Source organism: Gymnodraco acuticeps, unplaced genomic scaffold (genome assembly GCF_902827175.1).
Source record: "Gymnodraco acuticeps unplaced genomic scaffold, fGymAcu1.1, whole genome shotgun sequence".
Classification (NCBI taxonomy): domain Eukaryota; kingdom Metazoa; phylum Chordata; class Actinopteri; order Perciformes; family Bathydraconidae; genus Gymnodraco; species Gymnodraco acuticeps.
Window position 1 is genome coordinate 4,926,917 of NW_022990023.1, and position 27,925 is coordinate 4,954,841.

The 27,925-nt window shown below is 42.3% G+C and overlaps 3 protein-coding genes across 6 annotated transcripts in view; all 3 read left to right on the forward strand.

Annotated features, from left to right (window-relative positions):
- raraa (retinoic acid receptor, alpha a) overlaps positions 1-3,895 on the forward strand; it is a 40,901-nt gene extending 37,006 nt beyond the window's left edge. For all 4 annotated transcript variants that reach the window (XM_034214299.1, XM_034214297.1, XM_034214301.1 and 1 more), the window contains 4 exons: positions 9-185; positions 289-493; positions 689-847; positions 1,393-3,895. In XM_034214299.1, coding sequence (XP_034070190.1) covers positions 9-185; positions 289-493; positions 689-847; positions 1,393-1,589 — 738 coding nt within the window. In that variant the 3' untranslated portion in view covers positions 1,590-3,895. The remainder of the gene's footprint in view (positions 1-8; positions 186-288; positions 494-688; positions 848-1,392) is intronic.
- A 1,673-nt stretch (positions 3,896-5,568) lies between these two features.
- mki67 (marker of proliferation Ki-67) lies at positions 5,569-15,680 on the forward strand. The gene is given in 17 exon segments (XM_034214323.1): positions 5,569-5,801; positions 6,294-6,396; positions 6,821-6,902; positions 7,497-7,612; positions 8,561-8,630; positions 8,744-8,795; positions 9,464-9,630; positions 9,632-10,061; positions 10,172-10,392; positions 10,474-10,783; positions 10,991-11,106; positions 11,596-11,715; positions 11,717-11,768; positions 11,860-11,988; positions 12,870-13,568; positions 13,697-13,756; positions 13,951-15,680. Coding segments are annotated over 16 exon segments (3,630 nt in total). The 5' UTR covers positions 5,569-5,801; positions 6,294-6,307; the 3' UTR covers positions 14,868-15,680.
- A 1,769-nt stretch (positions 15,681-17,449) lies between these two features.
- Positions 17,450-26,575, forward strand: tut1 (terminal uridylyl transferase 1, U6 snRNA-specific). Its single transcript, XM_034214325.1, is given in 11 exon segments — positions 17,450-17,678; positions 18,066-18,256; positions 18,424-18,627; positions 18,923-19,037; positions 20,822-20,928; positions 20,930-20,950; positions 21,078-21,304; positions 21,422-21,531; positions 22,506-22,628; positions 24,881-24,973; positions 25,092-26,575. Coding segments are annotated over 11 exon segments (2,376 nt in total). The 5' UTR covers positions 17,450-17,602; the 3' UTR covers positions 26,201-26,575.
- Positions 26,576-27,925: the final 1,350 nt, after the last annotated feature.

Genomic DNA, 27,925 nt, shown 5'->3' on the forward strand with positions numbered 1-27,925 from the left:
CCTTCCAGAGTAACAGCTCAGAACGACGTGTATCTCTGGACGTAAACCTGTGGGACAAGTTCAGTGAACTGTCCACCAAGTGCATCATAAAGACGGTGGAGTTTGCTAAGCAGCTGCCCGGCTTCACAACGCTCACCATCGCCGACCAAATCACTCTGCTAAAGGCCGCCTGTCTGGACATCCTGGTAGGAAACCATCCCCAGCATTCTATTAAAAAAAAATTACAAAACAGATTAAATGAAAGTGTTTGTTGTAATTTCTAACCAATTCTCTTTCTGCTTTCCACAGATACTCCGGATCTGTACGCGCTACACACCAGAGCAGGACACCATGACTTTCTCAGATGGACTCACGCTAAATCGAACCCAGATGCACAACGCAGGTTTCGGCCCTCTCACCGACCTGGTTTTTGCCTTTGCCAACCAGCTCCTTCCTCTGGAGATGGACGACGCAGAGACGGGGCTGCTCAGCGCCATCTGTTTGCTCTGTGGAGGTACGGCACATCTCCTCAAAACCTATTGCACATTCTCTGTACCAATTGACAGTCTGTGACATAATCAGTTTAGGACCCTGGACTTTGTCTCTGGGTGAAATAGCAGTATGGAGGCACTGCCGGGCTCTGTCTTTGAGCACCACCTAGTGGATGACTGTGATCATGACAGTATCTGTACTCTGTGTTTCTCCACAGATCGTCAGGACTTGGAACAGGCAGAGAAGGTGGACGTCCTGCAGGAGCCTCTACTGGAGGCGTTAAAGATTTACGTAAGGAGGAGGAGGCCCCACAAACCGCACATGTTCCCCAAGATGCTGATGAAGATCACCGATCTGAGGAGCATCAGCGCTAAAGGTCCGTCACTGCTGTTTATGTGTATATAACGCTAGAAAAAGAAGTTGATTCAATTATTGTTCAGTTAGACTGAAACCTTGTTTAAAATGTTGATCAAATTACATTTAATCCATTTGATTTGGTTGTTTTTCTCCATGTCATGCGATATTCAAGATTCAAAGGCTTTATTGTCATATGCACAGTAGCTACAATGTAGTTATGGCAATGAAAATCTTAAGTCCAAGACTCCTCCAACATTGCAACATATTATATATAAGACGTAAAACAATAAAAAAAATATTTAAAAAATATAGAAAATACTGCAAGAAGAAGCCGAGTAGAATAAATAGTGCAGGTTATGTTGCGATACAAGTAATGCAGATAAAGTACACTATATACATGTCAAAAAAATAATTGCTATAAGTTCCAGAGATTGTTGTAAAGTGAACATTGGAGTCATACAAAATTGCTGGAGGCATCAAAATTGTGTCAGAAAAAAATGTATAACATGTATTTTGTAAGATCTTTGGTGTCTGACATTTTCCCGTCTCTCCCCCACCCTGCAGGAGCCGAGCGAGTCATCACCCTGAAGATGGAGATCCCCGGCTCCATGCCCCCCCTCATCCAGGAGATGTTGGAGAACTCAGAAGGTCTGGAGAGCGCGGCGGCAAGCAGCCGGGCGAGCGGCGCCCCCCCCGGCTCCTGCAGCCCCAGCCTGTCCCCCAGCTCGGCCCAAAGCAGTCCCGCCACACAATCGCCGTAGAAGCGGCCCACCTTTTTTTAATTTTCCGTCACGATGTTCTCTGCGTTCTTAAGAGGGGTGAAGGGGGGGGGGGGGCCTGGACCCTGACTGTTGAACACCAGCAGAGCCAACCTCCTCCTCTCCTTACGACACAAACGCCCCCCCCCCCCACCTCCTGATCTGCCTTTTCCTCACCGTCCTGATGTGAGGGGGGGTGAGGCCGGGGCGGGCCGGGGCGACAGGACGCCTCTGAGAGACCACATCGTAAACACTGCTGAAGACCCCCCCCCCCCCCCCCCCCCCTTCTCCCTCCACTCTCTCCTCCACTGCTGCTCCTCCCCTCTCCACCTTTCTCCTAAAGACTCATGGAAACGGATGCAGTGGCGATCAGTTTTGATTGGAATCGAGAGTGGGCGGGGCAACGCGGGACAGATGTATGATCAAGGACAATTCATTCAGACTGACTTGATGAACACCAGACACTTTTTTTTGTTGAACTCTGAGGCAGACTGCAAGCTTGGGACTTGTCAAAAGACCCCCCCTCCTCAAAGACTCTGGGTCTTTTCTCTTTTTCCAACTTAAAAAAGACAGATTTCGTACAAAAGATATATAAATATATATAGAAAAAAGTTATTGTGATGGACACGTCCGGAACAGAATGGCAGGTTGAAATGACGACATGTTTTCTGAGAGTAGAAATGGTTGTACTCCTTCACTGTTTGAATCTTTTCATACCCATCGAGAGTATTGAGAGAGACCTTTCAGTTTTATCACATTTGTACATTATTCTAATTAAGGAAAAGCAAAAGATGTTGAAATTTCTCTCCAGTCTACACATGCAAACACACACACACACACACACACACACACACACACACACACACACACACACACAAATGTGCACAGAAAACAAGTCGCAATGAATATCACCTACTATTCCAGGTTGGATTTGTTTTCCTTTTTTCTTTTTTTTGCTTCCAAGAGAATGGAAAAAAAATGATTGTATGAACTTGGTTGTATGATATGGTCACAGGTCCTTTCAAGAAATCAAATTAATGAAGATTCATTATTAAGGTGTATTTTAAGTAGCCTTTGAGTTTGTGTATATAAGCTGTATTCATTTCTTTAAAACTATGAAGAGTTTTAGGCTTCACCTGATTTTTTTTTTTTTTTTAAGAATACCTTTTATGTGTTTTTGTTTATAGGTTTGTGATGCAAGAAAATACATTTTGAGCACATTTTACTGAAGGAAGTTCTTTCATGTTTTGTGTACTAAATACTGGACAGACTCTTAACCAATCACTGGCTGTTCAGGATGTGGCTTTCACAGACAATTTAAACCTCCCCCTCTCACTTTTAAAAGATGTTTTACATACAGTAGATTGACAAAGTAGCACTCCAGTCGGGGCATAGCTTTTTTTTGGCCGTGTAGCAGAAAGAAATTGTGTTTTTCTGAAAATGGTGAGCCGGACGTCACTTGGAGCCGGCCAGGTTCAAGTGAGCCACAGCAGCTCAGCTTCAAAGAGAGTTCAAATGTGAAGAATGGTGTACATACACACTGTATTAAACACAAGTGATTTTCAGTAGCCTCTGAATGGATCAATAATCTGTAGTGGATGGTAAAAGAATAGATTGTAGTGATACCTCTGCTCTCTCAGCGGTCAGGCAAGTGAAGGTCCCAAATGTGATGTTTGTCAACTAAGTCCTCACAAATGTTCCCCATCTGGCAACCTGTGGTAGAAACGAGTATGTGACTTTTTTGCCGGATCCAGAGCAACCTCGCACCCTGTGACTCACTTTACGCCAAAACGCCTTCACCGTTAACACACGTTTCATCTTCTAGACCATCATTACTGTACACACGCCAATGTCTCAGGAAGGAATCATTTTGTGTGCTTGGCCTGTTCTATGTTTCTGTGCTGCACCCCCCCTAACCCTCCTATCACAGATGCACACACACACGTCTGCTACTGAGCCCCTGAATTTTATTTCACTCGTTTTTTTGTTCGGCCTGGCAGACCAGGACCTGTGCAGAGAGACACTTACCCTGCAACGTTACGACATAGGATGCCAGTGTGGAGTCTCTCCGAGTCGTTCATGTGTTCTTTTTATTTGTACGGTCAATGCTGCTTTCATCATTTAGGACTTCACCTGTCCAGAACAGCGCACAACTTTTCCCTCCACAGCTAATCTGGAATAGCAAGAGACACACCGTCAGTTTGAGAAATATGGAATATGTTGCAATTTTGTCAAGATTATCAAGCGACTTTGGAAAAAAACAAAACAACAAAAAAAAAAGATTAAAATAAAACCAACATTTAATATTACATGTGTGTGTTGTTCCTGTGTAATTATTTGTCATTCTCTGCTACAAAGGGGTCCTCTGTACTGTAGGTTTTCATGCATCATAAGCATCGATTAAGATAAAATGAAGAGGCAGTCATCAACTTTGTTAACACTTTTTTGAAACCTTTGAGCTTCTTATCTTGTAGCGCAGCTATACAGCTAACAAGAGTAAACCGCTCCCTCTTGATAATTAAATAAAGCATTACACCTTTCACATCATCACTCACGTTATAAATAACAGACAATGATTGTTCTTAATATCAAGTAAATAATGTGTACATTTTGAGTCAGAAATCATGCATCCTTCATTTGAAAGTTTAATTAATATGCAGTAAAAGACACACATGCTCAATTAAATACTGTAAAGCGTTTGCCAACTGTATTGTGTACTGTCCCTTTCTTTTATAGTTATTACAATTATCCTGTTTTGCCATTCGAGCTCAATTTACACACTGTTTAGTAAAAGTAGATTAAATGCATTTTAAGAAGTGACATAAGAAACGTTTTACATCCTGAACCAGGCTCTGGATTAACAGATTATTGTACGAGGTTAAGCCCTACTATATGTATATTGTTATTACTTTCTGAATATGTTCATAATTTAAGTTCTTGTCAAGAGGAAGCTAAAAGAAACATCCCAGAGTAATTTTGATTGATGGTGTGGACTAGGCCCAGACCGACTAATCTATAGGCCAATTTGCCTTTAGGCCTATAATGGATTACTCACAAAAAAGATGGCACTAACCTAACAACCTATGTCTAGAATGACCTATTGACCCTGAAACAGGCTTTGCACAGAATTATGAGCCAGAAGATGTTTTTCTCCCATTATGTATTGTCCGACTTATTCTGATTTTAAACCTGGGTAATCTTAGGTATAAAGCCATTTAAAATCATAAATTATAGTTGCAATCAATTGTTAATGCCTTGGGGCACAGCCGTTTATACAGTGTGAGAAAAAAGATATATTTGTGTGTGTGTGTGTGTGTGTGTGTGTGTGTGTGTGTGTGTGTGTGTGTGTGTGTGTGTGTGTGTGTGTGTGTGTGTGTGTGTTTAAATAAGCTCCTCTTTGCCTGCTGCAACATTACAGGGACGAACATACTTTATTAATGCATCAATAATTTACTATTTAGTAATATAACTTCCAATAGACTATTCTAGGGTAGTGTGCAGAAGAAGCTCTCCATGTTTTAATTATGTACATTTTCCCTTATGTTGTGTTCGGGTCTCCCGTGACCCGTTTCAAGTTATCGAACACAACAGAAGGGTTAAGTAAAAAATAATGCGGGACTTTAAATTGTATAAATATCTACAGTCTATGATAAATATGGTCTAAGGACAACATTGGAAGTAGCCCAGTGATTGGCCTATCTGGGCTATATTATACCCCGCCCTATAACCGAGTTGTGACGTTTCAACCAATCAGAATCCTTCGCGCGGGATTTCAAACCTTTTCAAAAAAGATTGCCTTTACTGAAATGAGATCGTTCCGCCGATTCGTAAACAAAATAGTCCCTACAATGTAAATGTTACTAAAAAATGAAGACCAAAAACAAGAAAGAACTTTAAAACGAAGTAAAATAAAACAAATGTATATATAATTTCAGAAAACAGTAGTTAATCCGGGGGATTTCTTTATTTACTGTATGTTTGCAATGTGGCGGAGTGATACCAAGGCAGCTATATGGAAGTGGTGAGAGAAGTCATGGGACGGATCTACTAGGTAGGTAGCATAGCTTCCGTTAGCCATTCGTCGGTGTACATTGTAGGTCATGGTACAGTATAAGTTTAGTCTGATGTGATATTATAGAAACATTTCTGTGTGTCACGTCCCGGTAGATGTTTATGGATTGCCAGAAGTTGAAGTGACTTTGAGCGGACTTACAGGTAAGGTTTAAAAACATTAACGTTTCAAATGTTTTTTTAAACGTTCAATCTGAGGCCATTAAACGTACGTTGAATTCGTCGTTAGCTAGACGTTGAATGTGTTACTGAAAACCGTTTATTGTGTCGTAATGACTTTTATTTCTGATTTAAAATGGCAACATCGTGGCAAAACTACACGTGGGGTTTCGCAGAATTGTCAGCAGTGTTTTTTAATTAAAGTCACGCAATCGATTACCTGCTAAATTGCAACAATTACATCTAATTACGTCGACTAAATGTAAAAACATAATGCTTGCCAAAAAACCATCCATAGCTTGCATCGGTCAGTTATGTCACTCGAAGTAAAGTTAAGCTTTAAAATACGATCTTTGTTGCATGTTTGTTCAAGGCTTCTATCTATAATATGCTTTATTTTCTGTAAATGTACATTTAGAAGATGTACTTTTTTGTGTGTTAAGCAGTTTTGACACTAGTGTTTGCATATGTTCCCAGGTAACGTTACGAAAATGCCTTTGCATGGAAAAATTGTCGTGATAAAGAGGAGTGGAGGAGATGGGACTGAATTTCCTCTTACTGGAACATGCTTGTTTGGAAGGTAAGATCACGAAAATGTGAATTTAAAGTTGGTGTGCTATGTCAGACTTCAGATTCAAAGTTCCTTTTAACTTTTGTCATCCTAATTATACGAGTTATTATCTTAAGAAATGCATATTTGTCACGACAGAAAGCACATGTCATTGTAGGATTTAACCCTACTACGTGTAGCCTCATGTTGAGTTCAACAGATGTGCTGTAAAAACCTCTTTACTCTGGGGGCGGGGCTTAGCTGCCAACGTCACAATCGTGCATGCCTGTCTGCTCTTGTTCTTGCATCAAGCACAAGGGACTCTTTATTGTTCCCTTTTATCTTAAAGCCATTGACTATTTGTATTCCTGCCTATGAACAAGCGCCACTTGCATGTAAACCTAGTGAAAATCCACCTAACATACCACTCTTTTAATTTTCTGTGATCTTGCAGGGTGGCCGAGTGTGATATTCGTATTCAGCTTCCTCATGTATCCAAGGAGCATTGCAGGATTGACTTGAATGAAAATAAAGAGGTAATGACGCATTCCAAACACGTCCACACTGTTTTATCAGGGTCCCCGCGGATCCTTAAAAAGTCTTAAACGTTTTACATTTATTTTTTGATATTAAAGGTCTGGAATTTTAGGAGGGGAGGTATTACATTTTATCTGCGGCAGAATGAATGAGTGTGCAGAGGGATATTGGTTTCCATTGGTCTACTGCCATACTGTTTTGTTAATGCGAAGGCAGCCATGTTGGGTAATGTGCTCTGAATATTTCCCGATATTCAAATGCAATAAAATTCAGTAACGGTTTATACTGTTGTCTATTCTTTTTTTCTTTTCAGGGGTCATAAAAGTCATTGCATTTGTACTTAAACAATTTGCAGATACCCTGTTTAACGTGCTACGATATTTTGGATATATTTATGTTTTTGAATAGCATTAAGCAAAATGATGTATTGATATTTTGGTCAATATACTTATTATGTCGATTTAGAAGTAACATTGCTTTTGAATTCTCGGTTTGTAATTGACCTAGATGGAAGTAAAAGACTAGCTACTTTTTTGTTGTTGCTTTGAGTTACTACAGACAGCTTGAGCATTGTTTGTGTTTGTCCCTCCCAGGTTGTTTTGACTAATTTGAGCTCAACGAATCCCACCCGTGTCAACGGAGAGGCTTTGCAGCAGTCTGAGCGTTTGAAGAACGGAGATGTGATAACCATTATTGATCGCTCTTTCAGGTGAGCATGAAAGTTGTTGCCTCCAGAGATTTTAACAGGATCAAACTGAATTAGTTAGTATCAGCACTTGCACTTAAAGGGGACCTATTGTGCAAAATCCACTTCTTCATGTCTCTTCTACATCAACATGTGTCCCCTCTGTGGAAAGAGATCCTGAAAGTTTCAGGAACAAAGATTCTCTCTTTTTGTCCTGATCCATTTCTATAAAAACCTGTCTGAAAATAAGCGGATCAGATTTTGGCCACTTTATGTCATAACGATTTTGTGGCTTGTGTAACCATTAGCCAATCACCAACCAAGGTACCCCCCCCCCCCCCCGTATCACCTGAATCTCCTCCTAGAGCACCATTGAGTTCTTTGTAACCAAACGTCTCTCAGAGGGGCGTGGGGAGGGGCTCCTTATTTTCATCTAAAGTAACAGACAGAGAATCAGCACTTTGGAAACGGCTGAAACAGAGGGGATTATGGGTAATGCTGCAATGATCTGTTTGGTGTTTGGACCCAAACACTTCAGAGACATGTTTTGTATATATCTGAGACTTATAATATATTGATGAAGAACAGTGTAATAGGGGACCTTTTAAATAATATGATCCTCAAGTGTGTAAAAAAAGAGGAAGCCTTATATTTGAACGTCCACTCGATAAACAAAGAGTTGGGCATAATCTGCTACCAACAGATGTCACATACTTCCCTAATCAATTTACCACTTCAGTATCTCACCTTATTAAAAACAAAGTGACTTAAAACGCTTGCATGCAAACCATGTGGGCACAGTCTGGAGAAGTGCAAGAATCATGAAAGTACACAAACCGAATCAAAGATGCTGTTCTTAAAGTGCACATTTAGAGACAAAAAGCAATCAAGAGTTCTGGAAACTAAATCTCATCCATATGCAAGTTCTGTTTCTATTGTAACTTACAATTTCTTTCTGAATTGTCCTTACAGGTTTGAGTACCCTCCTGCACCCACCCCAAAGAAGAGGTCTTCCAGAGGAGGCCTAACTGAAACCCTCAAAGTAATTTACCCATTGGTATCGTTTAGCACTAAAGCCTTGCAGCCATCCCCATGTCTTGAAATTGCCTACACTGCTGATTAATTTAATAAATGTGTTAATTACATTTTCTTCAGGTTCACCAAGATCAGCAAGTTGGGGACAAGGTTTCCACTGAAGTTTCCACAGGTGAGACTGTGGTTATTATACATTAACAAGTTGAAAGTGCTTTATTTAAAGATAATGTTGCAGAATTAGAACTTTTGATCAAATGCTTTGGAAATTGGATAAATAAATCATTGATTATACAGTTCTTGTTTTAATATTTATCCCGGTCAATAAATATCTGGCATATCAATACAAAATCAGATTTCCCCTTGTCCTCCATTGCTTCTGGTAGTTTAGTCATTTAAAGGTAGGGTAGGTAATTCACTTCAGAAACACTTGTTATATTCCATGGAATGCTCTTAACATCCCGATAGCAATGAATACATGAAATGCTTTGACATAAATACATAAAAAATGTCATCTGTGGAAGCCGTGGCGCTGTAAAAAGCACGACCAATCATCTGAGCTAAAATAAACAGCCTTCCACCTGTGCACAAACTTATCTCGTGCCCTCATTGGTCATGTGCGTGTTCGTGTGTGTTGGAGGAGGGGCTCTGTAAGGAAGTCTGAAGGAAGGGGCAGATTTTTTTTCGGCTGCACTCGAGCTGGTTTCTCCATTCTTACCTACACTACCTTAACTCCGGTCTCTTGTCCAACATTTATTTTGAATATTTGTAATGCTTGCCAGTGTACATTTGTATTTTATTAATTGTTTTTAATGTGAAGTTTTCTGTTTTGCTTATTTTTAGACCCTCATCTGAAAGATGGCACCAACCAAGAAAACATCCATCGATCTCTGGATAAAACCATGGAGGTGGAGCCCAAGCAGGACAGCAGCCTGCAGCAAAGCAAAACCGCCTCCCCCTTCGGCGACCTGTATCAAATGATCAAACAGTCCCTGGATGTGAAGACCCCTCGGAAAGTCTTCTGCCAGTGTCCTTCAAACCCCCACCTCCAGGTTTTGCACTCCAAGACCTGTTTCTGTCAGGAAAAATGAGGGCAAAGCTGTCATTTCAACAGAAGACACGAGCACTCCCCAGAAGGAAGAAGCTAAAGTCTCTGTTGTAGCTGAGGAAACCAAGGAGGCTGAAAATGTTGGTAACACCACCCCAAAGTCTGCTAAGAAGCAGAGAAGGTCCTTCCAGACTCCTTCTACAGAGATGGCCGCACCTGAAGTGAAAGCAGCTGAAAATGCTGCCCAGTCTGAAGAGACTACTCCCCAGAAGAGAGTCCGTACACCCCCCCAGAGGTTTACATGTGAGGAGTCGCCTGTGAGACGAAGAAGTAAGGAGGCAACACCTGCTGTTACTAAGGAACAAGAAGAGACCTCTCCCATAACAGAGAAAGGTAATAAACAATGTAATGACCTGGAGTTTCCTATGGAATTCAACTAAATATCAAAGCATATGAAAATAGATGTATTTTTCCTGACGTATCGTGTTAATTTCATTCCCTAGTGAAAGAGAAGTCCAAAAAACGCAAAAGTGGAGAAGTCGTGTCCGACATGCCCGGACCAGATATGAAGAGGAAACGTGTTTCCTTCGGCAGCACACTGTGTCCTGAATTATTCGACAAGCGTCTTCCTCCTGATTCTCCATTGCGCAAAGGTGCAACACCGCGTGTGTCCAAAACCAAGAACTCCCTCCTGAGACGAGCATCCGCCAGTGGCTTGTTAGAGGTAAGACTTTGTGGTGAAGACATCTCTCAATGTTATACATCATATTCATGTATTTTAAAACGTGTCTTGTTCTTTTTGTTGGAGTTTGAAGATGAAGAAAGTCCTGCAAAAAAGAAGACTCCTGCAAAGAAATCACCCAAATCCAGGACCCCCTCTCCCAAGGCTGCAAGGGGAAGGTCTTCCTCTGTCGGTGGATCTCCAGCAGCCCTGACTCCGAGTGTCCAAGGGCGTTTCTCTGTGTCACGCATCATCACACCATCTCCTGGAGCAGAAGATGTTGTTCCTGTTGCTCCTAAAGTAACCCAGAGGAGGAGGAGCACCTCACGGGATACTCCAATTTGCGCAACATTAATGCGCAGAAGAAGTGGCATTTCACGGGCATCTATGAAAGGTATGTTTGACCCTAAAGTGTAAAATATACCCCATTAACACTGTTTGGAGTTGATCATGCTTTTATATTGATAATAAAAGTGTGTTAAGAACAAAGTTGTGGACAGTTCACTTTAGCTGAATAGATGACATAATTCAAATGTCATTATTTGTTTACCACATTCAAAGAATTTTAACCCCATTTATTTTTTTACTGTTTTCCTTTCAGTCAACAATTCCTGGGCAGACATTGTGAGATTTGGGCCAACTAAGCATCAAGTCTTTGCTCCAGTTATACATATGGTTACCAAAAAGACAACAAAGGCGGCTGTGCCCAAACCACAGGTAAACAACTAAGATCCTAACAACCAGCATAACTTGTTGGACCGAATGACCTTTAACCATACTGCCAATAATGTCAACACTTACTGTACTGGGTTTATATCTTGTGATCTTAGCATGGTTAAAGGTGGTGTAGGTACAGAACACTTTTTGTTGTATTCAATGGAATGCTTTGACAATAAATACATAAATCTGTGGAAGCCGTGGCGCTGTAAAAAGCACGACCAATCACCTGAGCCGGCTAAAATAACTGGATGGCCTACCTGCCTGTCAGCCTTCCATCTGTGCACAAACTTATCTCGTGCCCTCATTGGTCATGCTCGTGTGTGTTGGAGGAGGGGCTCTGTAAGGATGTCTGAAGGAAGGGGCAGATTTGTTCCTGTTGTGTACTTTCAAATTCTAGCGCACTCGAGCTGGTTTCTCCATTCGTACCTACCCTACCTTTAACCATTTTTAAAACTACATTAACAATCTGTTTCTCAATCTTCTTAGACTCCTGCGAGAAACATCATGGGCCATGTCAGCACTGGTCACGCGGATTCCCCTGTTACCATTGTTGTGGGCAGAGCTCAACAAAGAGTTGTTCCAACTGGCGCTGCACCAAGACTGGTCCCCTAATCTTGCACTCCTTAAAAAGAACATGAAAATGGACGAGGACTTCACTGGTAATTTCCCCCTTTTTACATCCTAATAAATTCAAACTCTTGTTTTTGGTAATGTACGTTGGAATTCAATATTGTACTTTTGTGTTTTCAGGAATTTCTGAAATGTTAAAAACCCCTGCGGTGAAGAAGAGATCTGTAATCAATGAGAACAACGCCCTAAAGACTCCAGTGGGAGCATCTGTGGTTGAACCATCAGTGCTGAACACACCAGAGGAATCAGGTACAGTGTGTGTGCTGTTTGTATATAGGAGTCAAAGCATGACATTTGTATTAAATCTGTGGCAAACACAAGTCTATGATACTTATTTTGATGTTCAGCACTTCAAGAATAAATTAAATCGCCAACAAACAAAAGCTATGGTAGGGCTATAAACACACTACATCACAGGTGCTCGATTTCACATCAACACGCCAAGATAAAGATTGACTTTTATTTATTGAGTGGTGTTGTTGGCAACTGCCTGTTTAAGAAATGTAGAAACTTCATACATTCACAGGTGTTTACTGATGTAGAATAAAATGTAAAAAAATGTCCTACGCATGTTTTTAACAGATCTTAAAGGTGGGGTAGGTAATTCACTTCAGAAACACTTTTTGTTATATTCCATGGAATGCTCTTAACATCCCGATAGCAATGAATACATTAAATGCTTTGACAATAAATACATTAAAAAAAATTCATCTGTGGAAGCCGTGGTGCTGTAAAAAGCACGACCAATGATCTGAGCCGGCTAAAATAACTGGATGGCCTACCTGCCTGTCAGCCTTCCATCTGGGCACAAACTCATCTCGTGCCCTCATTGGTCATGTGTGTGTTGGAGGAGGGGCTCTGTAAGGAAGTCTGAAGGAAGGGGCAGATTTTTCCCGGTTGTGTACTTTCAAATTCTAGCGCACTCGAGCTGGTTTCTCCATTCTTACCTACCCTACCTTTTTAATTCCGGCATCTAACAAAATACGGTAAAAAAACGATTAGGGAACCTGGAAATGCTAACAGATTTCAAGTTTTAGAACCCATTTCTGCACCACTGTATTGCCTAAGGCTAAAGAGTTTTACAGATTAACCCATTAAGTAACATGTTTTTAATGTGACTTATTCTCCAGGTGAGATGATGGTGTCTCCACTGACCGTGTCGTCTTCAGTGAAAGGCAGAAGCTACAACAGTGAAGCAGTGCAGCGCCTCCTCAATGATGAAGATGAAGAGTCTAGCTGCATCAGTGAATTGCCCGTCTCCAGCGAGCAGCAGTGCACAGATCTGAAGACCTCCGCAACAACTCCCAAACAGAAGCCAGAACTACCAGAGTGTCTCACCGGAGTGAAGAGGATCAAGAAGACACCAAAACAGAAGTCCGAGCCGATCGAAGACCTGAGAGGGAAGATTCTGAAAACTCCTAAGCAGAAGCGTGAACAACAGGAAGACTGTCTCACCGGAGTGAAGCAGATGATGGCGACTCCTAAACAGGAAGCTGTAGAGGACATCAAGGTGGAGCTGCTGACAACTCCCAATGAGAAGGTTGAACAACAAGAGGCCGTCGTTGAGGTGGTTTGTGAGACCCCACAAAAGGATGCTGAACCCATCGAAGACCTTCAAGAAAATGTCCTGGAAACTCCCAAAGCTCCAGAAGCAGAAGCCACACGTGTGGATGATGTTGAGGAAACTGAAGAGACACCGGTGCAAGAATCTGAGGAGGCATCTGAAACGACCGACATGTTAAGTGCGAGCAGTGTGGCCCCAGCGGAACTTGTAGACTTCACTCAGGATGATACAGTTGATTATACTTGTTGTGAAGTCAAAGCAAAAGGTTAGTTGGTTCTTAAGTTGGATGAGATCAATATGAAAAAGGAGAAATAAATAACAAAGACATGAATGTAGGCCGCATTACAATAAATGACTGAATATTTTTGTGGTTTTTGCACTTTGTCCCCGAAGAGCCACAAGATGATGTGCCATCAGATGTCAAGGATGTTCCCGAAGTTAACATGGAGAAAGGTATGTTGACTAATATTTATCCCATTATTGTTCTTATATTAATTTGTACTTGAACTATATTATGTTATGCTAAACCTAATAGAAAGGAACCATAGCAAAAATAAATTGTTGAAATTACAAATAATTATATAGCTATTAATACAACAATACTTTTCAGTTTTTTCACTATTGTGTTTCATGTCTAATTTCTGAAGCAGATGCAAATGATGTCGTCGACGATATTGAATCATCAGATGCCGCCAAAACTGTCTCTGAAGCCCCTGTAGATGAGATTGTAGCTGTGGAAGAACCCAAAATGGAGACTGTTGATGATGATGTATCCGAAGAACCAGAAGTGGTCACAGTAGATGAGAAGGTTACTGAAGAACAACCTATGGAAGATGCCGTTGAGAAGGTATCTGAAGAAAAACCCAAAGTAGACACCGTAGAAGAGACTGCATCCAAAGAACCTAAAGTGGAAACTGCTTCTGAAATAGTCACAGAAATGGACACTGCTTCCTCAAAGCCTGACCAGAAGAAAAAATCTGTTCGAGGCAGAAGGACCAAGACGGTTGAACCTGAAGAAGCTGATGGTCAACAGGAAGCAGTAGAACAATCTGAAGAGCCTGTCATCCCTACACCATCCAGAGGAAGAAGGGTGAAGAACACTGAAGCAGCTGCCTCATCTGCTGTCAAGCAAATAAAAAGAGGCAGAGATGCTAAGTCTGAAGAAAGCCAAGATGTTGAGCTCCCAGTTGAGGAAAGTGAGCCTCTTCCCACCAAAGCTGCTCCTAAGCCTAAACGAGGAAGCGCTGTTAAAAAAGCTTCTGAGGTCCAAGAGGTTCCCCTCGTCAGTGCCACAAACTCGCTCAAACGTGTCGGGAAGGGAAATCAAGCTGCTGAAGAGAAGAGTGACGAAGAGGCCAGCTCCGGTCAGAAAATCAAGGGGGGCGAAAAAAGAAGTTGCCCAAGCCGTTCCAGTGAAGAAAGCCCGTCGAGGTGCAGCTCCAACCCTCGAGGAGACGAGCGAAGAATCTACAGTTTCAGAGCCGGCACCAGCTCCAGTAGAGCCGGTCAAAAAGGGGAGGCGGGCAGCAGCAAAGCCCGCCACAGTGACCAGCGAGCCAGCTAATCCCACTGAAGATTCAAGCAGCGCTGTTCAGGAAGACTCCAAAACACCCAAAAGGAAGGGAAAACAAGCTGCTGTAGAACCAGAGGAAAAGCCAGAACCTGAGGCTGAAGAGAAGAGTGAAGAAGAGCCAGCTCCGGTCAGAAAATCAAGGGGGGCGAAAAAAGAAGTTGCCGTTCCTGTGAAGAAAACCCGCCGAGGTCCAGCTCCAACCCTCGAGGACACGAGCGAAGAATCCACAGTTTCAGAGCCGGCACCAGCTCCAGTAGAGCCGGTCAAAAAGGGGAGGCGGGCAGCAGCAAAGCCCGCCACAGTGACCAACGAGCCAGCTAATCCCACTGAAGATTCAAGCAGCGCTGTTCAGGAAGACCCAAAAACACCCAAAAGAAAAGGAAAACAAGCTGCTGAAGAGAAGAGTGAAGAAGAGCCAGCTCCAGTCAGAAAATCAAGAGGGGCGAAAAAAGAAGTTGCCCAAGCCGTTCCAGTGAAGAAAGCCCGTCGAGGTGCAGCTCCAACCCCCGAGGAGACGAGCGAAGAATCCACAGTTTCAGAGCCGGCACCAGCTCCAGTAGAGCCGGTCAAAAAGGGGAGGCGGGCAACAACAAAGCCCGCCACAGTGACCAGCGAGCCAGCTAATCACACTGAAGATTCCAGCAGCGCTGTTCAGGAAGACTCCAAAACACCCAAAAGGAAGGGAAAACAAGCTGCTGTAGAACCAGAGGAAAAGCCAGAACCTGAGGCTGAAGAGAAGAGTGAAGAAGAGCCAGCTCCAGTCAGAAAATCAAGGGGGGCGAAAAAAGAAGTTGCCCAAGCCGTTCCAGCGAAGAAAGCCCGTCGAGGTGCAGCTCCAACTCTCGAGGAGACGAGCGAAGAATCCACAGTTTCAGAGCCGGCTCCAATTGAGCCAGTCAAAAAGGGGAGGCGGGCAGCAGCAAAGCCCGCCACAGTGACCAGCGAGCCAGCTAATCCCACTGAAGATTCAAGCAGCGCTGTTCAGGAAGACTCAAAAACACCCAAAAAGAAGAGCAAACAAGCTGCTGTAGAACCTGAGGCTGAAGAGAAAAGTGACGAAGAGCCAGCTCCGGTCAGAAAATCAAGGGGGGGCGAAAAAAGAAGTTGCCCAAGCCGTTCCAGCGAAGAAAGCCCGTCGAGGTGCAGCTCCAACCCTCGAGGAGACGAGCGAAGAATCCACAGTTTCAGAGCCGGCACCAGCTCCAGTAGAGCCGGTCAAAAAGGGGAGGCGGGCAGCAGCAAAGCCCGCCACAGTGACCAGCGAGCCAGCTAATCCCACTGAAGATTCCAGCAGCGCTGTTCAGGAAGACTCCAAAACAACCAAAAGATCCGTCAAGTGGAACACAGACGTGGAGGCCCTTGAGGTTCCAAAGGCAACACCTGTAAAGGCAGTCCGAGTTAGGAAGTCAAAACTCTGCACCAAAACTGTGTCAATGGATGCCGACAAAACTGAAGAGAAGGATCTCTCAGACAAAGTTGTTGAAGCTGTGCCCGTCAAGAGAGCCACGCGAGTGTCAAAGGTCGTTGTTGAAACGGCGGACGAGGCCGAAACTTCAAGCAAGGGCGAAAGTGTTGAGACTGAAGCACAGCCTAAACCCCGCAGAGCAAGAGTCGCTAAGAAATAAAAGCATTTGTACATTTTCTTAATCCTTATTACCCTTTTTCCCTTTAAAGTCTTTTTGTACTTTGTCATTTTATATTAGTCTATGGCATTTTAGAAAGTATTTTTAAAAATAAAGCTCTGCCTTTCTTTTCATTACAGCAGGGAATGTTGTTTTAACCACTGGTTTCTGCAAATATTTGTATGCCGAAAAAGGTTAATAAATGTTGATCAATGGTTTGAATGAAAACTGTCTTTATGTCCAAATATTATTCTGGTACTCGAATACCATTTTGTAAGAAAGACCGGGATACTAATTCACCAAATAGTTTAAAAGCACTGGAAGCTTTTATGAATCCTGCTTGAGGTACAGATACTGCTCTAGTCCATTATTGTTCTGAATTTTGAACAAACTGCCATGAAGACTGAAAATAAATCGCTTTTATATTTTCTGGTGCAGGTTTGACTTAATAAGCAGAGGCAAGAGCAAAAACAACATGGGTTTTATTCACAGCACTACAAATATGACATTCTTAGGTTAAGAGTGAAGGGAGTGTAAATTGGTAAATGCTAAATGGAGCTTTAAAAACTAAAAAAAGACTAGCTTCTAACCAAGATCAAGTCATAATGAATGTACCGACATGCCTTTGCCCAAAACAGCATTTTAAAATGTTTTTCTGTGTAGTATGAAGTTTAAAACATTACAAGCTCTTCTTTGAAATTGAAAACGTATACATTTCTATGATCTTTAAAAGGCTTGCTGATGTTCAAATGCTATTTAAGAAATAAACGATAGGATATGTTTGTGCTGATAACTTCGACTCATACATTCGCAATAAATAACATCAATATTATTTAAAATACAAAACAAGTGATAATTATCCAAAAAATAAATGCAGAATCTATTTCAGGCTTTGCCGCGCAAATGTAAAACCGGAAACGGATTATAAAACGGGAGCACACACCCGGACAGATTTGAGAGACGCACCAGATACAAACGCAGAGGCTGCGCTGGAGGGAGATTTGAGAGGCGCATGGAGAGCTGTCGTTCCGAACCTTGGCTCACTGGAGACTTTAATTGTTAATATATTTCTCGCTTTATCGCTACATTTAACTTTTTACCACCATGGAAGCAAACCCGAACATAAAAGTGACGCCAAAAGGGTTTCTCTGCATCTTATGCAATGTCAATTTACCTAACTGTAAGTATCTAAAGCTAACTTAGCTACATTCAACTTCCTATATATGATTTCATTATTGCTGTTTTTTGCAAGCCACGACATACATTTTAACTGTAGCTCCTAAACAGGTGTTTACAAATAATCCCAGCTAACTTTAAGCTGTGAAGGGAGTGGAATAGAATAACATCATTGTCTCATAAATGTAAAATGAATGACATTAATTGATACTGTTAGCTAATGTTGGACTATATCTATGTGCTATATACAGGGGTTGTAGAAGTACTCAGATCTTGTACTTTAGTAAAAGTAGAAGTACCAGAGAGAAGTCCTGTATTCAAAATGTTACTCAAGTAAAAGTAATGACATTAAGCCTGGCTATGTTGTTGATTTTGTTTCTTCTTCCTGCAGTGCCAAGCCTGGGTCAGCATGTGAAAGGGCGCAAACACATGACTCTGAGCGCAGTGAAGGAGACCAGGAAGGCCCAGGGGGAGTGCAGTGTGTTCGTCAGCGGCATCAAGCCTGACATCTCTCAGACTGACATCACTGAGTACTTCCAGAAGTTCGGCCAGGTCTCAGATGTTATCATGGATAAATCCAAGGTTAGTCAGGTGTTCATGATGAGATGCAGTTCATACTAAATGATACCTACATACAGCCTCACCGTAACCAAGGCTATTTTAGTTTTGGGTTGGATGTTCCACAGAATTTCACTCTGACATTCAATTCCCTGATATAGTCTGACTGTGATGTCTCTCTGCGCTCACAGGGTGTGTTCGCCATCGTGCAGTTCACTGAGGCCGACAGCACACAGGCCACGCTGTCCTGCCTCGAGCATCGGATGAAAGGCTTGAAACTGCGAGTCAAACCTCGGGAGAAGAAGGATTTCAAGCTGATTCCCAAGAAGGCCGGGTCGGAGAACCTCCAACAGTCTCTCGACCGTCTCAAACCCCAGCTGTGTCAGTTGGCATCTGTAAGTGTCCTGCATCAAGTATAAAGCGTGAAGGGGTCTATGTGGATGGCAAATAAACATGATTGTAAGGAGTGTGACAGCATCTAGAAGCTTCTAGTGGTGACTTTTGAAAGTTTTAACCATGTTGGGAACATTGTATACAGAACCCTCATATTTAAACAGGAAATGATGCAAGTGCACCTACAATCATCAGTCAAATACTGTTTTTGGACTCCACATAATTCTTATTAACTCAAGAGAACTACAGTTTATTATATTGCATATGTGTCATCAAAGTGTTCTTTATTCTCTGTAGGTGGATGCACAGATGCAGTACGTTGTAGAGCGATTTCAGCTGGGAGACAATGAAAAGAAAGCCCGAGAGTTGCTGGTTCAGCTCCTGCAAGAGGTTTTCGTGGAGTTTTTTCCAGGTGACTTCTTTTGTAAAGTTGCACGCTGAGAGTAATCCATTGTTCCTACGGGTCCCTGAAGTTCTTCAAGGAAAAAATCTAAGCCTGAAAGTTTTAGATTACGGATATAACACCCTTATCTGTGTCTGAAACTATGACATGTTGGGTCCTTTATATATACAGTCTATGGTTGGGTACCTTGAATTTGAAGGAATTGGGCCTTGAAACGTCTTGACTTTATGTTAAAGAAGGTGTGGGAACCCATGACATCTTGCCTTAAAGATAAGATAGAACTTGATTGATCCCAATTTGGGAAATGTTTGTGTTGCAGCAGCATAAAAAGGCATTGTACAATAAAACATTTAAAAGACAAGAAATAAACTAGAAAGTATACATATTACGATACGATACGATATACTTTATTGTCCCCGTAAGGAAATTCGTTCTGGGCTCCGTCCAGCAGTTCCGCATACATGTACATAATATACAAACATAGTGGACATTTAAGAGACATACACATATCATCAATCATACACCGTTTGAACAAACACAATACACGCAGACGCACATACTGACAATGGCGACCTATTGCACAACCCTCATGGCCAACATTTAAAAAAAAAAAAGTACATTTCATTACATTTGACTTCGACTACATTTCATTTCCTGTCAATGTTAAGAAGCTTAACGGACATTGGTAGGAATGAGTGCTTATAGCGGTTCAGCCTGCTCTTGGGAACCCTGAATCTTCTACCAGAAGGTAGGAGCTGGAATAATGAGTGGAGTATGTGGGTGGGATCAGACACTATTTTGTTTGCCTGTCTGATAATGGACTGCTCGTATATGTTTTGGAGAGATGGGTGTTTTTTAACCCCCATAATTTTCATAGCCGTCTGTACCAGGCGAGTGATCTGTGACTTTGACTGCACTGTCAAGTTACCATACCAGGCAGTGATACCATACCTAATGATGCTCTCCAATACTGCATGATAAAACAGTAACATGAACTTCTGGGCGACTCCGAAAGCCCGGAGTCGACGCAGAAAGTACAATCGCTGTTGAAGTCTAGAGCACAGACCTTGAACATGCGCCTTCCAGCTGAGTGTATTATCTAGATGCACACCAAGGTACTTATAGGAGCTGACCTGAGTTATGGGTTCATTGTGGATAACCACCGGGCTAAGGTCACCCACTGCCTTTGGGTCCCACACCATCTCCTCAGTCTTCTTCACATTCAGCACTAGATGGCTAGAATCACACCACTGCACAAATCTCTCTATTTCAGAGTGATAAGCCGATGAACTGCTGCCCTTGTGCATTAAGCCAAGGATAGCTGTATCATCAGAGAATTTGATGATATAATTATCCGGGTGGGCTCTTGTACAGTCGTTTGTGTACAGTGTGAACAGGACCGGGGAGCTCACACAACCCTGGGGGGCTCCTGTACTGATGGTCCGGGGCTCTGAGAGGGCATTGTTGACCCTGACATGCTGAGTGCGATTGGTTAAAAACGAAAAATACCATTTCAAGATGAAAGGATTTATATTGATCTTTATCAGTTTTTGAAGCAAGATGTGAGGCTGCAGTGTGTTAAAAGCCGAGCTGAAATTGAATTTACAAATTAACAAGATATAAAGCAAGGTATTATATTTACATATGTATGTGACAGATGGAATATTAAATATTAGACTGAATATAAAAATGTACAGTGAAGAGAGAAACTATGGAGCAGAGAGTTCTGTGGTAATTGGACCAAAGCTTTATTGGCTCTCTCACTTCTAATCCTATCTGTGGATTGGTTGCAGACAGCCAGATTCTGCCATTCGGTTCATCCATCAACACTTTCGGCGTCCACTCCTGCGACATAGACCTGTTCCTGGACCTGGAAAACACCAAGGTGTTCCAGGCCCTGTGCTAAGTCCACCACGGAACAGGTGTGACATTTTTACCTACACACTTATTATATATATTAAGGCCATTATTTACCTCAGTGTTGATACATTCAATAATGTAACTTTACACAGAGCCTGCAGAGTATTTAATCATCTTTTTTTTCTTCAGGCAGGGGAGGCCATGTCAGACGATGGCCGCTCAGAGGACTCCATCCTGTCTGATATCGACCTGTCCTCTTCCTCTACCAACGAGGTCCTGGAACTTGTTGCAACAATCCTCAGACGCTGTGTCCCCAGCGTGCACAAAGTCCACGTGGTCGGCAGTGCTCGCCTCCCTGTAGTCAAGTTCCATCACCAGGAGCTGAACCTGCAGGGCGACATCACCATCAACAACAGGTATAAAAGGATTCAGTGTAAAAGTCTTCAACTGTAGTGAGAATAGTTTTTTTTCTTGTGCACAAAGCAGAATAACACAATGGTTTTATTTTTCTCCTGTCCTGTATCCTTCACTAGACTGGCAGTAAAGAACACCCGCTTCCTACAGCTGTGCTCAGGGGTGGAGGACAGGCTGAGGCCGCTGGTGTTCACCCTCCGCTACTGGGCCAAGCAGAAACAGCTGGCTGGTAAGATGAAATGACTCAAAAGGGCCCTATAATGCTCATTTCCAGGTTCATAGTATTTTGTTTCTCTAATGTGACATGTCTCCATGCTTTAATGTTCAAAAAGCTCTTTATTTTTCTCATACTGCCTGCACCTCTTTTCACCCTCTGTCTGAAACCAGAGCCCAGTCTGCTCTGGTTGGCTCTGTCAACCACTTAGAGATATCCCGCCCCAAAGCATATCACGTACAATGTGTCGGAGCATGAGTGTTGGGCAGTGATGTCACTATGTCGGCAAAGTAAACAAAGGAGGCCAATGGAAGCGTTTCAGCCAGAAACTCCCTCTGGAGGGAACTGTGGGATTTTAGCCTTTGCAGACCATTTACATGCACACAACCGATATAAAACACTACAGGGAAGGGAAAACCCCAAACGGGGAAATAGGGCCTCTTTAAACCTGAGTGCAACATTTGTGTGTTCTATACATTTAAGTAGTAACTTCATGTTTTGGTCAGCAGATGTCAGTAGAACTCCACTCTGAATGCACTGATTTGTAATACCTTTGAGTGCCTTGTTATGTGGTTTAAAGAAATGGCACGAGTACATCTTCATTTGTGTTGTATAACTACAGGCTGTCCCCTGATATAGAACTCAATCTTAATAAAAGTGTTCTTCACTAAAGAGCCCACCAATTACCTCTGCACCTGGGGCATATCATCTGTATTCCCTCAGATGAACCAACAAGGCACTTGTGCAGAGTGATTAGCAAAGCATGATGGGATCAGTTGCATGTTAGGCTGCTGTTGTCATCAATATTTAACTCAAAGTACTGCCTCGTCCCCAAAAAGAAATTCATCATATGTCAGAAGAAAATACATTATACTTATTGCTCATACATACACAACAAGTTCTATGTTTACATCTGGCTTCACAAACATGCCCTTCAACTTCCGTGTGTTTCAGCTTTTCCTTTATCACTGTTACATTGTGTCCTTTAGGAAATCCCAGTGGTGCCGGTCCTCTTCTCAACAACTATGCCCTGACTCTGCTGATCATCTACTTCCTGCAAAACTGTGATCCTCCTGCCCTCCTCACAGTGGACCAGCTCAAAGACATGGCGTGTAAGTCAGAGTTCCCGTTAGAATATGTTTTCGCCGGTCAACATTTCCGTTAAAGTTGATATCTTCCGGACAACATTTTAAAAGTGCCGGTCAAAGGTCTTCTTTGTTATTTATTGAGCTTTAAAACTAATTGATATGTTTCGATATTAAACAAACTAATTATAGTAGATTAACTACATTATTCAAAAGTGTACAGTAACTTCCAATAACACAGGAATAATAAACGGAGCGCTCTCCCTCTCCTGACAGCCCGTCAGTATCATGCAGCTCGCGGATCAGTAATGAGTGACCAGACAGTCAAACTAAACATATCTATAACTAGTTACGGTAGTTTGAGAGGTCATTAAAATAGCTAGCTACGTGTGATATTCTAACCTGGTGTGTGCTTTGTTCCGCTCACCGCTGCATGTGATTATGCAGAGCTGCGTGTCGACTCGTCAGCAGCAGCTGATCTCTCTCTCCCGTCAGATCAGACTTCACTTGCGTTTATGTCCATATCGATCAGATCCAGCTAGTTCTAGCTAATGATATGACTACCTGCTTATTAAAAGACACCTAAACAATAAGCGTCGCTATGCAACCGGGTGAGGCCGCAAAGTATAGCGCAGCATTATGCATTTGTTTACATGCCCACCGGAACCCCGAGGCATTACCAACAGATCAACGCACAATCAACCCATACAGGACGTCTCTTTCTCCACATTAAGTGTTAGACATTATAAGTGACTATTCTTGTCTGTCACATACTCTTTTGTCTGTCACATAAGTGACTGATGCGGTATTGCGCTAAGGTGAAATTATTTTGAACGGACACTTTGACCGGAGAGATTTAGATTTGCCGGTCTTCAGCATATTTTACCGGTCATAGTCCGGTAATTACCGGCTAACGGGAACTCTGGTGTAAGTGCTAAATCACTCCTACGCTCAATACGCCTCTGACAGGGACATTTTCATAATCTCACCCTAAACATTGTGGGTTTTTTTAAGTCTCATTCTTAAAACTCTTAAATGCACACATTTGTCATGAATTGCTCGGGTTTTGCCCGTTAAACAGCACTTTTCACGAGGAAGTGCACGTTAAATCATCATTGTTTTTTTCATCTCTGGAGATCTGTTTATGACATGTGTGACATAAACAGATCTCTGTAAATACAATACAGTAGAATTGTATTTATCTACAGTAAGAGAAAATGTGCTTAAAGGTCCCATGTCATGGCCATTTCTACTGATCATAATTCCATTGTTGAGGTCTACTAGAATAGATTTACATTGTTCAATGTTCCAAACTCACATTGGTTTCTCATACAGCATCTCTGTAAAGTATGTGTATTCACTCTCTGTCCTAAACGTGAGCTGCTGCAAGGAGACAGGCTTCCGTGTCGGCGATACAGGAGAACAAGCGAAACTCATCCTGAGCACACACAAACACTCACAGCCGAAGTAAAAACAATAAGTGTGGCTTGATATTGAGTAAGAAAAAGGTTTCTAACGCTGTGAGCATGGGTCTGCGGAGAGCTTTTCTCCGCGATCCCAACGTAGTAGCCCGAAAAACGTTTACCCATTTAAACAGTTGTGGTAGATACCTTGTTTGTTTTAAACATCATAAATACACAAACAACAATGGAATACTTACAGGTTGTGTACCCGAATCTCCCGCTGGTCCAAACAAAGTAGGAACAGCATCGTTCTTCAGTGCCCTACGCTGTACATATCCGGCATGAATCGCTGAAAGGTTTGTGAAGCTTTGTTTCGTGAAAGGCTGGCAGAGGGTGCGGCCTCTGGGTATTCACACGTCAGAGTACCCAGGAAGAAAACATTGGAAAATGAGAAATCTCCAACGAGGCGTTTTGGGGAGGTGTTAGAGTTTTACTCGCTACAGGGTGTACTTTGAGGGTTTTTGACTCTGCAGACCGTTTACATGCAGAAAAACCTTCATAACACACAAGGGGACGGGTAATAACAGGAAAAGCATGACATGGGACCTTTAACATGAATAGCCACAAATTCTCTTAAGTTATTCCTACTTGCAAATTGTGTGTTTATAAATGGAGAACTTGAATACGATTTTTCTAGGGTTTCAGTCGGCCCTTTTTTTATTTAATTTACATTTTTTTTATTTAAAAGTATTTCTTACATACTAAAGATAATTTAGTTGATCCAGTACAATTATAATGTCAAGACCATTTGCCTGTTTTGCTGCCTTTTGTTTAAATATGCCATTTATTTATCGTTATGTGTTAACCTCTTTGCAGGTGAGGAGGAAGAGTGTGTGATTGAGGGATGGGACTGCACCTTCCCTAGCCAGCCTATAGCTGTTCCCCCCAGCAAGAATACAGAGGACCTCTGTAAGTGAGAGTATTATTAATCAGAATGGAATGTGGCATCTTCATATATTCTAAATACAAAGCCAGCATACAGCCCCTAATGTTTCTTCATATGTACACATGTGTCTTCTCTATTCAGGCCCCCTGCTCTTTGGCTTCTTCACCTTCTATGCTAATTTCGATTTTGCCGGTAGTGTCATATCTGTCAGGAAAGGCCGTGCACTCCCAATCACTGATTTCCTCAGCCAGAATAAAGCGGAGGAGGCCATGCATGAGGAAAAACCCACCAAGACCCAACCCCACGGCCCCAAACTGGGCCCACTGATTCTCTTAGACCCCTTTGAACTCTCCCACAACGTAGCTGGAAACATGACCGAGCGCTCTCACCGCAGCTTTCAGAGAGAGTGCCAGGACGCTGACAAGTACTGCCGCAGCCTGCAGTACCAGCGCAAATCCATCAAGGGGAAATCATGGGGGCTGGTGCGCTTGTTTACCCCCCATGGGGATGCCCTGCGGGCCAAAACAGAGCAGCTGACCATCAGCATCCCCTTCAAGTTAGCGTCGCTACCCGAAACGCTGAGGAATGAGCTGCACATGGCGGGAGATGGTTTCCGGTTGCTGTGGTTTCAGAAGGTCTGCTCTGCCGTGGAGGGAGTCTTTAAAAATGTTCTCAGGTGTGACATCGCTCCCTCCACAGACGCCGTCTTCGGTCAGGATTCAGTGGTCGATGCCGCCGGGGAAATGGAAACGTCCCTCAACACGTCAACAAACGACAGCTTTGACATTTCTGAATCCCAAGATACGGCTGTGGTCGGTGCCAAGAGGCGGCTGTCCTCTGGCAGCGAAGCATCTGCGTCGCCTCAAGGCAAAAAAGCAAGAATGACCAAAATGCGAAAGCCCGAACTCCCTCACTGGATCTGCGCACATAAGCACATGGTGTGGGCCGGCCGGAGGAGAGTGAGGAGGGAGCTGATCAAAGATACTGACTGCAGGCCGGAGGGCAGCTGCATGGAGCTGGAGGCGCAGGTCACAGATCACATCATTGAGAAAGAGCCCGAGCTCAAGGAGACCCTGGAGTTCAAGGTGCAGCCGCAGATGGTGGGCGAGACGGAGAGCACGAAGACGGTGCTGACGCTGGAGCCAACCAGCGACAAGACGGGAGTGTTTCACGACTTATTTCACTTCCTGGAAATCTTCTTACCTAAGATGGTAGAGACTCTGCTAGAGAAAGAAGCAGCTAGAGCGTAAAACAAGACATGTTTAGGATGTCTCCAATTTAAGTCTAAGAATTTTCTTTATTTGTTTTGAATCAATTTAATGCTACGAATATTAACCTTTAAGAGAGATGAAAGAGTATTATGTGGCTTTTTGTTGGCACTTAAGTTGGCTATTTTATTTGTGAATGTGGGCTTCTTCAGAATATCAAGTTTGTAATATTTTCCTATATATTTGTACTTTTTTGCGTTTCAGTATAAGATATCCTGACTTAGCCCTACTTGGCTTGTTTTTTGTGCAGTTCTGTACAAATATAATTATCATAAATGATGAAGCTTTAAAGGGATATTCAGTGGCTGACATTTGATGCTGTCTTCAAATGAATAAAAAAATATTTGTATAACGCCACCTTCAGTAATGTGTCCATTTATTTTCACACAATCTTTAAACAGTATTTTTCCATAAAGAATCAGTAATTGAGCTGTTCTTAGATCCACCTCGAGCCAGAAGGGGCCGTTAAGTGAAGCTCAGGTCTTTGCTCATATGCCTGAGACAGATGAGAGTAATTACTCATGCAGGCAGACCACTTTATTACAGCAGGATGAGGAGCTGAGGGAGGCGCAGGGCTCCTGTGTGCTGATTAACATCATTCATCTCACTTTTAAAGGGAAATGGAGTTGGCCACAGGTTAGATGTGAGCCTTTGGAGACGGCTGTGATGATGAAGATGTTTGAGACGGCTTACAACATGTTAATGTGATGCAGGATTGCTTACTGGTATAAGGACTGAAAACATTTGTAGTCCAGCAGAAATCACAATGTGTTCTTTGGATAATTTTTTTAAGTATATTTTGTCCCATAATCTTATTTGCTGTAATAAGAAAGGCACATTTTTCATTATGACTCGACTTGAATGTCATACAAATATTGATTTTAAGCCAAACTACAGCATGACTCTAGGTATGGGAATGCTAGTCTGGTCATTGGTTCAGTTTAATATTTCAATGTTGTTCAATGTTCAATTTCAAAATTGATATGTTTTAGAGCAGTGGTTCCCAACCTGGGGGGGGGGGGCAAAGATCGCAGGGGGGGAACCAGGCCTCAGATTATTTGAGGCCAAATTATCATATTTAGACTTTTTTTGTTTTTTTTAACATATAATTGTAAAGCAATACATGATTGTCACTAAAAGCCTTGTCTCTACATTACAATAAAATATAAAAAATAATTGATTAATTAATTTCAATAACAATTCAAGTTAGTAGCTATTAAAGGCATAAAAAGACAGAAATGTATAATTCTTTCTTTAATAGAAATGTTTCTTCTGCGCGTTAAGTGTCCAATCCGGGCTTTTCTGGATAAGCACATTTTTAAAACATAGTCATTGTCCATGCCGGTTTCAGATTATTTGTCACAGTTGCTCCAATCAGATCGGTCTCCTCCATTTTGTAGATTATTTACGATTTTTGAATCCACATAAACACATCGGCAAAATCCGGCTTACTTTGAGCATGTGTTTGAAACAGTTTAGTCCCTTTGTGAATTGTTTCCACTTGCGCGCCGTCCTTTAATTTCTTCCTAGCGGGAATCCAAATGAATTAGAGTCCAATAACCATCAAAGTCACTCCAATAGTGCTCCTTAATTACGCTTCCATCCTCCTTTAACAAAATACTTCACATTCATCTAGTTTATGACAGTAGTTGTAGCATTTTTCAGACTTTTAAACTCCCCCCCTTGTGTATGTGTGTGGGGGGGGGG